A 14,184-nucleotide genomic window follows, 5' to 3' on the forward strand; every position below is an offset into this window, starting at 1 on the left:
ACAAAGCATTAACCTTCGTCAATAAGACAACAAATTGTATGTTCCTTTCAGTCTGGTCATCACGGCAGTGTTCAGGTGTCCGCTACACTGCATGCTTCGATGTAATATTCTATAAAATTACTTACGCGTATTTCAAAGCACATTGACTGTAAACGTATTAATTTTAGCACATTCATGGATTTGAACAGAAAGGGCATTGGTGAATTCACGCACTCACAAAATACGTAATATACAGGATTTTCAATTTGTGCAAAACGCTCTAAAATATATACTTTCACATTGTTTGAATTTCCAGAAAAGAAGCAATACAACAAATATATAGTTGTGAACTTGCTAAAAGTAATGCAACACTTAAGGATTAGACAAGTTGACATTTATTTACTTATTCATTTTATATGTATACATCAGACATAGATACAGTAGCTTACACATATTCCGTGTATACAAAATGTTACAAAACAAAGTCCAGTTTTTCTCGATCATCACGGACTAAGCTTCCACACCTTTATGTAGTTGACCTTCATGGCGGCGTCCTCGCCGTTCCTCTCTGTGGGGTTCCAGGTAGGGTACCATTGGTTCTTAGCGTTGAGGAAGTCTCGCGTGGTGAAGTCACTATGGTCGTGCCAGGGTTTAGGAGTTGGAGAGTTACTTAGTGTATCATCAAAGTAGCCCACGCCTCCTACAGCTACGTTCATGATCAGGTAAAACTGAAGTATATAACACAAAGCTATCAAAACTCTACCGAACAATTAAATATTTTGAAATATAAAGAATCGCTTTTCTGTTTCTCTATAAATTTCTAATTATGATACCATAATTTGCCCCTTTTTAACTTCACCCTTCCTCCTTTATAACGTTCACGAGTAGACAAAATACATCGCCAGTATAGATTTTCAACTATTTATTTCCCCCATAAATCTGAGGAACAAAAAAAAATAACATACTAAGAACCTCCTCTCAATTTACATTTTTTTTTTCATGTATGTCATGTTACTAGACATTTCTTGTTAGTTCGATGCTGGAATATGACTGGACTGGGTATCCTGCTTGCTATACCATTCTTATTTTATGACATAACATCCTTTCTAGTAGATGGACTTCCCGTACTCGGAAGCCTTTGTACATGTATTTTTAAATACATAATAGACAAACCATTCCTGATATATTAATGAATAACAGAACTGTTTCATCCGTTAATTGACTATTAATTTTCATGTTATATACCCGTGAAAAACATCTTAAACATAACCGTTATTCACCATTTACTCCAGTGTTTCCCCGACTTACCAATTTAAGTAGATATAGTGTCTACCCAAATCGCTGATTTAGGTCCATCTTACATTTTTATTTTCTATCAGTGTATAAAAAACAACTAAATGTACAGTGTAAAGATTGGTTTTACCTACCTTTTGATCAAAGGGGGCTATTTTGCTCGTGTTTCTATACGGGTTCTCAAATCCTGTTTTGTCTAGATTTCCGTGTTTCCAAAAGCCACCCTGGGCAGGAGGTGCAACTGTTAATGTCTCCTGACCATCAAACAGGAACCTATTTATACAATGATACGGTAGAATTAAAAATAGACTTACATGACCAAGATCAGAAAACATTTTTAGAGTAAATATCGAACAAATACTATATATTGTATCACATGTATGTAACCTTGAAACTAAAAAAAGATGCAATATCTACCGGTTGGATCAAAACGTTTTTCTCGCAAATCTTATCCCGTACTCAACTAGCAGTCAGACATTGGTCAAACGTTGGCCCGACAACGGACACCTACGTTAGGCCGACATACGTTTGTCCAAAAACGCAGTTAAGTTGGCGCGACGTTGGATCTAAGCATTGAGTAAACGACGGCTAACGTTGGGCCTACGTTCCAAATGCGCCTGTGACCATGCCGACCTACCGTGACGCTGGTTAAACGAACCGTTGCTAGGCTGGTAGTTGTTCCCATGTACGATATATAGTAGTTTTATCTTACTTGGGCTGATTCCCATGAATGGAAACATGTACAAAAACAAAGGGAAGTAACTCTGGAGAGCTATTTATTTATCCATGTAAGTAAAAAAACACCCAGCAGCCTCAGGTTTTAACAATTCAAAATCCCCTCAGGAGCGTTATTCTACCTACCCACCATAAAATACACTGAATGAAAATATCTTATCATCGCTTTAAAAATCATTAGCCAAAACATTGTTCCTCGTAGAGATGAACACGTACTTTACAGTCTAACGAATTCGAAGGTGTCTGGTTATTACCATTACGAATAAAACAAACTATGCTGCATCTTGTAACCGTTCTTAAAATACCTCAAACATCATTTTCTTTTGAAATTAAAATACAAAATGGGACCAATTCGGGTGACAACCAAGGATGGGCACTTTACATAGATATGTACAGTTGTTAAAATCTAGAAATGTGTATACAAGTTAGACGTAATTTATCAATAAAACTTAGATATACATCACTTACTTTATGTGGTCTTCCGTCCATTCTACTCCATACTTGTGGAAGTCGTCAGCAAGCGTGCCTTGGGACAAAGTTCTGCAATAGTATGGTATAACATACGATGCAACAATTCATGTAACATACAGACTGATGACAGCTATCCTAATGTTAAGATTGAGCTATAGAGTTCCTTCCCCTCATTAATCATATCTTGTCAGCACAATTACGATGAAGCGATGCTGATAGAAACTATTGCCAATGCCCCTAATATCTAATTGATGTAATTATGCATATGCCATTGCCCTGAAATACTTTCCTTGTAACATTTATACAAATCATTCTGAAGAATTACTTTTCAACGTGTGCTGTCTGCCATGGGTCATAGGATTTGTCCAGAATACTTGGTCCAAAATGGAGGGTACTTCCGAAAGAGTCCACGCCTTTGTGAGTACCATCTGGAGCTGTGTAGTGACGGTTTCCTGAGCAAATTGATAAAAATCTTATGTAACTGTTCCATTGCAACAAGTTATTATGCCTGTATTCAATGTTACTAGAATTAAAATATAAGTTGACCAAAGTAATACAACAGTTGTATCTTTCAAAGAATAATGGCGACTTCTCCTCTCGTTCCTTTCACATCCGAGCAAACTAACCCTAACTATGAAGAGGACCAACAATTCTTTAACCAAAAGTTATCCTGGAATAAATGTCATTTCTAAAACATGTTAAGAACCGATTCAGAGGTGCGATATGAGAGAGTTCCCTCACTTCATTAATAATATTTGAAGTTTGATGTTTACAGATGCTATGTAAAAGATATGTATAACACAAACAGTATGTACTCTACACTGCAACATTAATTTTGATGTTAAGATTTTTTTATGCAAACAGATAAGGATGGATACCAAAGCAAAAAATTGTTTCTTATTAAAACAATTTGGCTGCTTTTTAGATCGATTTGTTAATGAAAACTATCAAAATCAGCGGTAAGAGTTATTCCCGTTTGTTCGTTCAAACCCTATGAAGAAGTCTGTAAACACCTCCTTACCTCGACTCTCCACAATATCGATTTCTCCTGACGCTGGCCATTGTCCGTAGGCATTTCTGAGAGGCAACATCCATATGGCTTAAATGAAGATTCAATAACTCATGTAAGTACAGAAAGTTACAATAAACAAAATTGAAAGATTTTGTCATTAAAATGATACTCGGATATTGCAGTACGATTTTACCTGGCCAGATCCAGTCGCCTGCTGGCATTTTGGCTTCGACTTCGATCTTTCCATACTTAAAGCTGAACCCTCTCGAGCTCCGGAGTCGTGCCGACTGAATAGGGTTTATAGGGTGAGTGCCAGTACCGTCACGTTTACAGCCATAAAACGCGGCACTAGTGCACGTGTCTCCAGGGGTACCGCCTACGGAGAATGAATGAATCAATGTACACGACGTCACTTTTCGGTAGGGTATTTCTGAAGCAGCATTTTGTTACATTTTCAGAAAAAGGACAATCGCATTAGCTTTTAGGCTATAGACGGGGCAATTAAATGCAACAGTACCAAATGCAATTGTGTTTTCTCTTGAACTGCATTATTCATTCGAATGTTTTTCTTTACTTATTATTAGTTTTACATTAATTACTTAATCGCTATAAAACGAATAAATAGATATTATTTTAAATAATGTTATTTAGAAAATAAGATTAAAAAAAACAGCATTTAGACGCTTCGCTCGTTTCAGGCAATGCCCGTTTTCAAAATGAATGATTTTGCCCAGCAACAGATTCAAGTATATTATAAAAAAAAAAATCGGTTACATTTTGTATGTATTTAAATGGGTAATGTTATGATTCAAAAATTATACTATACTATCGAAACAAATGTACGAGCTTCGCTTTCTCCAGGCCATGCCCGAGTCATATTATTATTTTTCTCTAATTCCAACCACCACAATAAGCCCAAAAACAATGAAAATGCGTTTGGACTGGCCACCATTTTGAAAATATCAATTTTTCCCCTGAGTTTTTTAGACGAAAACGAAACAACCAGCCAGATTAAGCATATCCCATCTATGCAAACAACGTTAGGGCAGAAAGTTTAATCACATCTTTCTAACGTGTACGGTAAATATAAAGTAAAAGGTTTTAATTTCATCACGTCGCCTTTCCGCATTGCAACATCGGAGAGTTCCAAATTTGTGACATCACGTCATTGTTGAGCCATTGTGACGTCACGTCACGTGAAATGGGGTCTAATATTAATATAAGGGGTGAGATAGGGGAATCTCAACCCGAGGGGGGAAGATTCTTAAGTTGCCAAACACGAGGTAAAAGTGCGGATACACCTGTCCAGGGTAAGAGAAAGAAATGTCCTTCACTCCTTTCTTACACTGGACAGCTCTATCTTACAAACAGGGAAATGAGAGAAACAAATGTATGAAACCAACATTTAACTATAAGATAAAAGTTAGTTTAAATACGGTTGCCTACTCACTGAGAAGAGTTTCTTTTTTATCTTTATTACGTGTTTTGACACCTCATTGGTATGTAGTCACATGGTTTTTTTTTAAACATGTGACTACATGTACATTACTGTGATTACTAACTATCATGTCATTAAAATCCCTTTTGAAAAACAACAGCGTCTGTAGTGAGAATCCATTTAATTCAGGTATGATCGTTCTCTATAAGCTATATAGAGTTATTGGAAACATGGACCCATAACGGGTAGAACACGTGTAGTACAGTGTATACAAACATAACACACACATGGATATATGGGTCATACAAGGGGTAAATAGTGGTATGAACACGGCATTTCTACAATGGGTTGTCGGGTGACACAGCGGATAATGCACTCGCCTTTCACAAGGGCGACCGGAGTTTAATCCCCCGATCGAAGGTTAAAAGGTATGAGGTCACATGCCCGGCCACGTGGGAGTTTTTCGGGTGCTCCGGTTTCCTCCCACATTAAGACCACCTCAATCTCTTGCGGTAACATCCGGGCAAACAATAGTGATTAAAAGAAGTGAAATGACTTGTTAAATGATTGTTGTAAAACAAATAACTTGATATTTATATAATTGAAATGTAATCACAGACGATACGTACCCCATAAATCGAGTGAGCCTTTCGTCAGGGAATCAGGCCCAAAACGATCCGTGGTAAGAGTCTATAATACGGAAACAGACTTACTAATTGATTCAAAAATGTATATAAAGCAGAACTTCACATCAACAACAATTCTGTAAACATCAATTAGAAACTACAAAAAAGTGAGTGTCCATAAAATATTAATCCCTATCGGATTCTGGCATGGCCACGCTGATTTCTATTGAGAATCTAGGGATTCATATATTATATCCCTATGTGGTGACGTCATTACATACCGGTTTGCTATATTACACTCCATCCCTATTATGTTGACGTCATATCACACCAGTTTGATGTATAAATTCAATCTTTATATATTGACGTCATTATCTACCGGTTTGAAGTACAACACTCCATCCCTTTGTGGTGACGTCATTACATATTGGTTTGAGGTATAAAACTCCATCCCTATGTGGTGACGTCATTATCTACCGGGTTGATGTTCAACACTCCATCCGCAAGTGGCAACGTCAGTACCTTCCATTTTGATGTACAACACACCATCCCTATGTGGTGACGTCATTACCTACCGTGTTGATGTACAACACCCCATACCTATGTGGTGACGTCATTACCTACCGGTTTGATGTACAGCACCCCATCTCTGACGTAACTGTTAGATCGGTTGTTTAGATAGTACTCGAACTCCCAGTTCTGTGAAAGGATTAGGAAAATCATTTAATTGAATTCAAGCAGTAAAATAGCTATCATATTAATTAGAAACGCAATTTTAACGTTAGCACTTCTTAAACTAGTGCTGTTAATACGTTGCACTCGTAAGATGTATGCCAACCGGTGGACAAACGTAAACATGGAAAGGATGAGTGTCTATAAGGCCCTTTTTTGGGCCCCGGTATATTCGGATTTTCACCTCCTTATTTTGTTCAAAGATGTCCTATTGTAGGTATTGAATGTAACAAATAAACCGTATGAAATCAACAGCCGGATTAACTGTTAATTGCAAGCATTAATATATAACTTGCACGAACAATTTAGTCTCTCTTGGCGTTTTCAAAGCATAAACTATCTGAATGTTGGTCAGTGTAGCTTGTCAAACGCCCCTTTGACTACTTTAAACACTCTACTGAGCCTGTTTAATCTACATACATTCATATAGACTAGTATTGTCAGGAAATATTTGATGTTATGCAAGGAGATGCACTTGTGTCCTTGTACTCCAAATCACAAGAAAAAGTGTTTTTTAAGTAAAAAGGCATTGTGGGATGTAAGTATAAAACTTTCACAAATTAAATTTCATCATTTAACTAATATATATGCCAAGTTATATGCTTATCCCCAAATGCCTTTTATGTACAATCAGCGGATAAACATTGGAAATAGGCAGAATATTGGATAAAACAATGAAATCGGTTAACTTTAACTATTAAAGCAGATACTTTCCTTGAGGCTAGGTGACTTAAAATTACCAGCAAATCAAACCTCATATATCAAAGAAATCATTTTTGATTTGTAAGTTAACTTTGATAAGTAAAAAAAACCAAATCAGCGACTTCAAGTCACTTCAGCCACAGGTGTTGAGCAAATATTATATGATATATATAATATACAATACTAACAATTGATATCTTATACTTATAGCATATAAAGGGTTTCCTGCACCTTTTAATTCACTTAAGATTGAGAGATATTTGAAAAAGCCAAGATTGAGATGTGTCCAGAGGCCATAACTAAGTATAAAGAGAAGGAAAGTATATAGTGAATATGCAATTTATGAAAGTCTACTTATATGAGTTGTAAATTTCAAGTCAAAATATAAATAGGAAAGGAACTTATTTAGAAATCAAAACACTTTTCATTTGAAAATTACCTAAAACAACCCACTGTCTTAATCCTTCGTTTTATATAAACAATCTTTAAGTGAAGATTGAAATTCTGTCATGTTTCATTATTTTACATATGCCTGTTTAATTTACACATGTTTCAAAAAAAGAAATTATATTATTTTGGTTTTTAAATTCACTTTGAAAACAGCAAATCATATTTGTGATTTACCCTACCCCTTTTGGTATCCCAAAAACCCACTTTCGGTCAAAGTTTTACCTTAGTTTTTCCGTATGTCATACAATAGGACACCTTTGAACAAAATGAGGAGGTGAAAACTAGAATATACCGGGGCCCGAAAAAAGGACCTTATAGACACTCATCCTTTCACCCATTATCACAAAATCATGGAATCGGAGGGTTAATCCTTCTACGTGGTTTTCTTATTGATGTAAGCGTGCGCTGAGACTCAATGTACTCACCCCTCCACCTGATGCAGTGATCTCGTGTTCCCATGTCTCCAAGTCCAGCGTGTCGAAATTGTCCTCAAAGATCAAACATGGGTAACTTTGACAGTTGGGTACAGCCCGACCATTGCCAGAACCTGCCAATTGAAACAAAAATCACAGTGACTATCATACAGATTTATAGCAGTGATAACGTCGATTTATCGCGTCTTTAATTAATTTCCAATGTATATCAATCAATGTAATTCTGAAATATCCACCGTATGTATTGTTAACACTTACATTTATGCTTAACTGCAAATGTAACATGTAATAACCAACAACTGTTCGTATCAGGATTGATTATACATATTTTTAATATTTGTTGGTATAAAGATACGTACATGTATCAATTGCGTTTATAAAAATAAGTTTAACGTGTTTATATACAACTTATAACTAATGCAAAAACTTTAACAATTGATAACTTCATATTTGATTAAATGACACCTTGATTTTTTCCTGATGTATATAGGCAACTAAAGAAAACGTCGGCTTACACTGGCATGAACATCCTCCAGTCCCAGACGCTGTACCTGCCCCAGTTGCACTTCCGGTGCCAGTACTTCCTGTATTTACTACGCCACCTGTCCCAGTACTGGTTCCGGTTCCTGACCCAGTCTGGCCCTGGAGACTGTTGAGATAGTCGAGGTCATGCTTGCTTATCCCTGATGATGTGTCAGTTCCGGTAGAACCACTGGTTAAAGATCCAGTTCCGGTTTCTGTCTGGTGTAAGTTAGTTCCGGAAACAGCAGGTGTTGGCTGAGGTGTCGTTCTCGTGGTTGTAGTTTGTTTGGTTATTGGTTTTTGTGTCGGAACTTAACATGAAATACATGAGTAAATTCATTATTTATGCATAAGAACATCCTGGTAACATACTTATATGTATATATTGATGTATGACAGGAAGTTAGTGACCTCATGGTGTACACTTACACTGATAATAAGTGTAAAAAATAAGATAACTAAGCATAAAAGTATAACTGTTCAAATATACGGAAGTATTGATAAGCATGGACAGGATATCGATGTTAATAGTGATTAGCCTTTAGTGTTTTAACAACAGTAACTTTATTGTTGTAGTCTTACAGACACGTTTCAATGTTACTTTGTGTATACTAACCGGCTAAAGTAAGTATACACTTCATAGCAGGCATTAAATAATTGATTTCATCACGATAAATGTAAAATTTAATTATTGGAGACCCATATTACACAGAATCAGGCTGCCGTCAACTACCAAAAAGGCATACAGTCTTACAGAACAACGATGGGGTCATTCGATTTTGTACATGGTCTTGACGTCACAATTACATACAGTTAAACGATACTAATGATATCAATATCTTGTGCGTCCGCTATCGTTGTGAACTACTGCCACAAAACTGTTTTCCAAAGGACAACACTAAACGTCGACTGATGTTTTGTGGTCACGACTTATTCCTTCGCATATCATGATTTTTCCGCCTCTCCATTCGCAGCACTCACGAACAAAATTAAAGGCAAAGCGTGCTCCACTCCGCCAAAACACTCGTCTTCGCCCATCATGATTCGAAACGTTAAATTTGCTTTCATCAGAAATTGCAACATCCGCCCATTGTTGGCGAGTCCAACATCTATGTGTTGTTGCCCAGATGAGTCTTTGCTGGCGATCATGTTAAGTTAGAATAGGGCATTGCATCTGCAAGACGGCGGCGAATTGTTCGATCGATTACAGGTCTGTTGTGAGGTACAATGATCTGTAGAGCAGTATGAGTAGGTGGTCGAAAACGATTTGGAGCGTGCGTCAACTCTGACCGCACGTCGTTTTACGCGGACGTCCCGCTCCAGGGAGTTGGTTTACATGTTTTAGACGTCGATAACGCTGTCAAGGCAATTCATAACACCCACCATGTGACAATTTGGGCCCCGAATCGTAGTATCCCTATCGCGCGATTTCTAACGGCTAATGAAAGGTTCGCCATATTGCCGACACATTCAAACATGACGGCAACACGCTCAGAGCATCAAAATGTATGGAGGCCAATTTCTGAACTAAACGTCCAATTAATTTTACTGCATTTTTTGGATGCTTTACCTGGCAATGATGCGATTGGCTTAAAAAGAAGTGTTATGTTTGGCAACAATATATTTATTTAAAATTATACTTAATTTTGTTGTTTAGTATATATGACATCAATAAGTACATGTTAACGCTTACGTGTGTAGTTGTAAAGTATGCCAGTGCTGGTTGACACAGCCGATGTGTTCCCGGTGCTGTTAAGAAACAATCTGTGAGTTGTTTAATGCCCGGTACTTTATAAGACTTATCGACTGTTTACTGCCCGCACATTTACCTGGTACTGTATAGATATGGCCTCCAGGTAACTCCACATACCTGGTACTGTATATATATGGCCTCCATGTTACTTCACATACCTGGTACTGTATAGGACTGATCGGTTAGTTGCTCCCCTTGTCCGTTTTTCACTCCGAGGACCCAGTAGTTGACAACGTCACCTGGATGAAGATCCTCACCAGTATCTTCGTACACAAAGCTGTTCCCTACAATAACATTCATATACCAATATCAACCACTGTATGGCATTGTCACTGTATAACCCTGCCAGATTCTGATGGCATTCATATCATTTATGAATGCAATGGACCGATATTGACTTCATCATTATCGTGACATCATAATTGTAACGTTTTATATACCACCTGCCCTCTTCGTCCGATGTCCGTCTATGATCACACATGAAGGATACATTCACTAATTTAATTAAGTAAAATGCTTAATGACGCTAAAATTATCAAACTTTCTATGGAATTTGCGTTTTCAAAAATTCGTAAATATAAATTTATAAACTTTCAGTTTGTCTTCGTAGGCTATATAAGCAAAATAGCGTTCTTCATAGAATATGCATATTTCCAGTTGGCATTCATATAGCCTATAAATGCTAAAGGGAACAGTTCTGTGCTTACTTTATTTGAACCAACAGAAGATAAATATGCAAACTTCAATTATGTCATATGAAATACAATGGAATATTCCTTGTATTGTCAGTACGTAATTTTTCGGAATATCACCGAGTATATTGTTATGATCTCTGTATGTATTTGGTGTTTTTGTTTGCCCTGAAAATATGTCACTGAAATGATGTCTACATGTATATATCTATAAGCACAATCAACTGATTAATTTTTATGCAGATACCTACATAGTAAGTACCATGTAAAATTACCCCGCGCCTCTGTTTCCTAGTAAACAGGGTATGTTTACCTTGTTGGAGCGTTATCTCCAGTAAATACGCTATAACGAAGTACATGTAGTTAAACATCCACTATATCCAAATGTCATTCGGGTATAAGAAGTTAATAATGTTTGAAATCAAATGAAAATCTGTTAATTTGTAAATGGATTTCTAATACTGTTAACTTGAAAGTCAATTAAATAAATGTAGATCTGTAACGTTTATTTTTATTTAGTTATGTTTGGAGACGATAGAGTTTCTGTAGATAGGTGTATGTCACTTACACGTAACTATGTTTGGAGACGATGGAGTTTCTGTAGATAGGTGTATGTCACTTACACGTAACTATGTTTGGAGACGATGGAGTTTCTGTAGATAGGTGTATGTCACTTACACGTAATTATGTTTGAAGACAATGGAGTTTCTGTAGATTTTTCTAACTTACCGGTTTTGGACCTAAGGTCAACGTTTATGTCTCCTGCCGCTACATCTACAACGGGCTTATTGATGCTGTAGTGAAGAGCAACAAAACTAAAGCCGTCATCTGAAACAAAACCCCATTTACATGCCTTAATATTTTATTATTCAATTTAAATATAATCATAAAACAACCTTATCAGAAAAGTTCACAAAGTTAGTTTTCGTTGACGTAAATATATTGTAATAAAATATCTTATTGGATGTTGCACCTATATCTTCAAACTCCGTCAAACCTGTAACTGCCCTTGAGCTTATTACTTTGTATCCAAGTTGAACTCGGCTTTTAAGATGGCGAATAAGGAGGTCATGCTTCAACTTTACCGCTATCACTCTACAGAACCTGTTCTTTTATATTTAAATTTTTACTACATGTAAACGTGAACTCATTACACCTATTTCAGAGTCTGAAGATTATTTTTCACAAGTTATGACCATCTGTAAGACGAGTCTCTGATTGTATATGTCATCAAGTTTATAAAAGACAATATTGTTTGCACTGCTGTTTTAAACATAGATATTATTTATTCTACATTGCATATATTGAAATTGACAAAGACTCTTTATAAATTTGAAAACTCTTCAATATCAATTCACGAGCAAGTCAGATTTAACACAAGTTTATAAATAATTCATCATTAAATACCAACAAAAACACATTCTTATACCCTGTAAACACGTACCTGGAATGACAAACCTTATTCCATGTGGCTGTATGCTGGTGATAGTTGCTTGTTGGATACACAAGGCAACGTTAAGTACTGTAGCACAGAGGGCCACTCCAAGAAGCCTCATCTGTAGGACAAATGCATGATAAAACACACAACACAAAAGACTACACAGCTGCAAATACGATAACACAATAGCGGAGTATCTAAGTACATATTAAATAGTTTGTGCTTTCCACTGATTTTTTCAAACTAAATTTATCTTCAAATCGTATCACATAATGTTAAGATTTATGAACTGATTTCATAATCTAAACCTGTTTACAAACGTCAACTTATGTTTGAGTTAAATGCGCTGGAAATCATTTCTCATAATCTAAATGAAGAAATATTTTGCTGACAAATGAATATCTACCTTCCTTGGTTCTCCTATCAGCTTTAATACATTTGCCTAGCATTTCCTTTTATATGAAGCCATGACGCCATGTGCTATAGAGACTCTGGAATCCTACAGCAGGTCAATATGTATGTCAGTGGATGTTCACATACCCTCTGCATGTTACAGATGTTTCTTTGATATAGATATCAGGACAACGGGTATGGGGTTTAAAATCAAATAAATGTGATAACCTATTTCAACCTTTCATAAGGAAAAAAGTGCTTATAAGGCGTTTTTATTTCACTTCAGTATAACCTAAAGCAATATATGATAAGCGACTCACTCTGCTCAATATGCGAATATTAAGTAATATCTACATTTGTGTGGCAGTGCCACTAGATAACAGTATCAACTAAATTGTTTGCCTGATTAAATATAAGCAATTGTGTAGTAATATTAACAGTACTACATGTACTGTTGCATAACCTCTGACAACACCCCCCCCCCCCCCCCCCCCCCCCCCCCCAAAAAAAAAAAAAAAAAACACCCACACACAAACACACAAACAAACCAAAAGAAAATACAAGTAAATATATTTTAATAATCCTTTTTTATATATTATCAACAAGAAATCACCCTTAAATTCAAGTACGCGTATTCAGCGTCTAAAATACGATGTGTGCTAACTCCAGCCACATCATTTAACATGTCCTTTTCAACTCACTGTCCTCTAGAATCTGCACTAGCTGTATTTCGTCACCGTTGACAACGCATCATCTTTCCCGGGAAACAGACTGTTCAATTAATGTTGTTTTCTTGCCGGTGTTTTGCTTTTTAACGTGAAAAAAAACTTAATTTCAAATAATAAAAGTGGATGTAATAGAATGTAAATATCAGGTTTGAAATGCATCTTTTTAACATTTATGAGGGTATGCAACACAGATCCGTAACACAGAACGTATTCCATTATGCGCGTTTGCATACCCTCATAAATGTTAAAAAGATGCATTTCAAACCTGAAATATAATTTCTAGATTCACGATACATAGGATTTTCTGCGTGTGCATAAATGCTCTTATTCTTTTGCACGAAAAATAGGTTAACTAAACTAGTTAGTCATTGGCACAAAAATATCATAATAAAAGTGCTCAAGTCGTTCAGGATTCAAAAACTATTTCACAAAAATGAATAAAAAAATAATAGATAAATAAATCATACATATGGTAAATTCTCCTATCCTTCCCGCAATCCCGCTGTAACGTCCGACTTTATGAAGTGATTTCATGTGATAGTTGTGTAATTATTTTGTACACAATACAAAAGACTGTTCGGGGGATTGTTAAATGTTTCATTTCAGACCGATGGTATACGACCGATGGAAAAAGCTTTTTGGGTAGAAATACATCTATCGGCGCAAACGACACGCCAACGATATGTGGACGCACTTTTCAAATCAGAACATTGAACATGTACGGGTCAGTATCCCATTTTTACACATGTATATTATTTTTTTGTGACGTCATAAACATTAACATCA

At 36.2% G+C, this 14,184-nt stretch overlaps 1 protein-coding gene across 2 annotated transcripts; it reads right to left on the reverse strand.

Moving 5' to 3' along the window:
• Nucleotides 1-317: 317 nt before the first annotated feature.
• On the reverse strand, nt 318-12,773 carry LOC110455561 (beta-1,3-glucan-binding protein-like). Of its 2 annotated transcripts, none has more exons than XM_021505743.1 (14): nt 12,684-12,773; nt 12,284-12,395; nt 11,569-11,667; nt 10,306-10,431; nt 8,388-8,705; nt 7,864-7,985; nt 6,179-6,253; nt 5,558-5,618; nt 3,684-3,866; nt 3,500-3,577; nt 2,804-2,930; nt 2,476-2,547; nt 1,407-1,545; nt 318-707 (listed from the first exon to the last, which is right to left on the reverse strand). In XM_021505743.1, exons 2-14 carry the CDS (start codon nt 12,393-12,395, stop codon nt 483-485), a joined length of 1,737 nt encoding a protein of 578 aa, XP_021361418.1. In that variant the 5' UTR covers nt 12,684-12,773; the 3' UTR covers nt 318-482. The 2 variants fall into 2 exon arrangements, with proteins under 2 accessions (XP_021361418.1, XP_021361419.1); XM_021505744.1 differs by lacking the exon at nt 12,684-12,773 and adding an exon at nt 12,586-12,644.
• Nucleotides 12,774-14,184: the final 1,411 nt, after the last annotated feature.

This window comes from Mizuhopecten yessoensis, unplaced genomic scaffold (genome assembly GCF_002113885.1).
Source record: "Mizuhopecten yessoensis strain PY_sf001 unplaced genomic scaffold, ASM211388v2 scaffold8299, whole genome shotgun sequence".
NCBI lineage: Eukaryota > Metazoa > Mollusca > Bivalvia > Pectinida > Pectinidae > Mizuhopecten > Mizuhopecten yessoensis.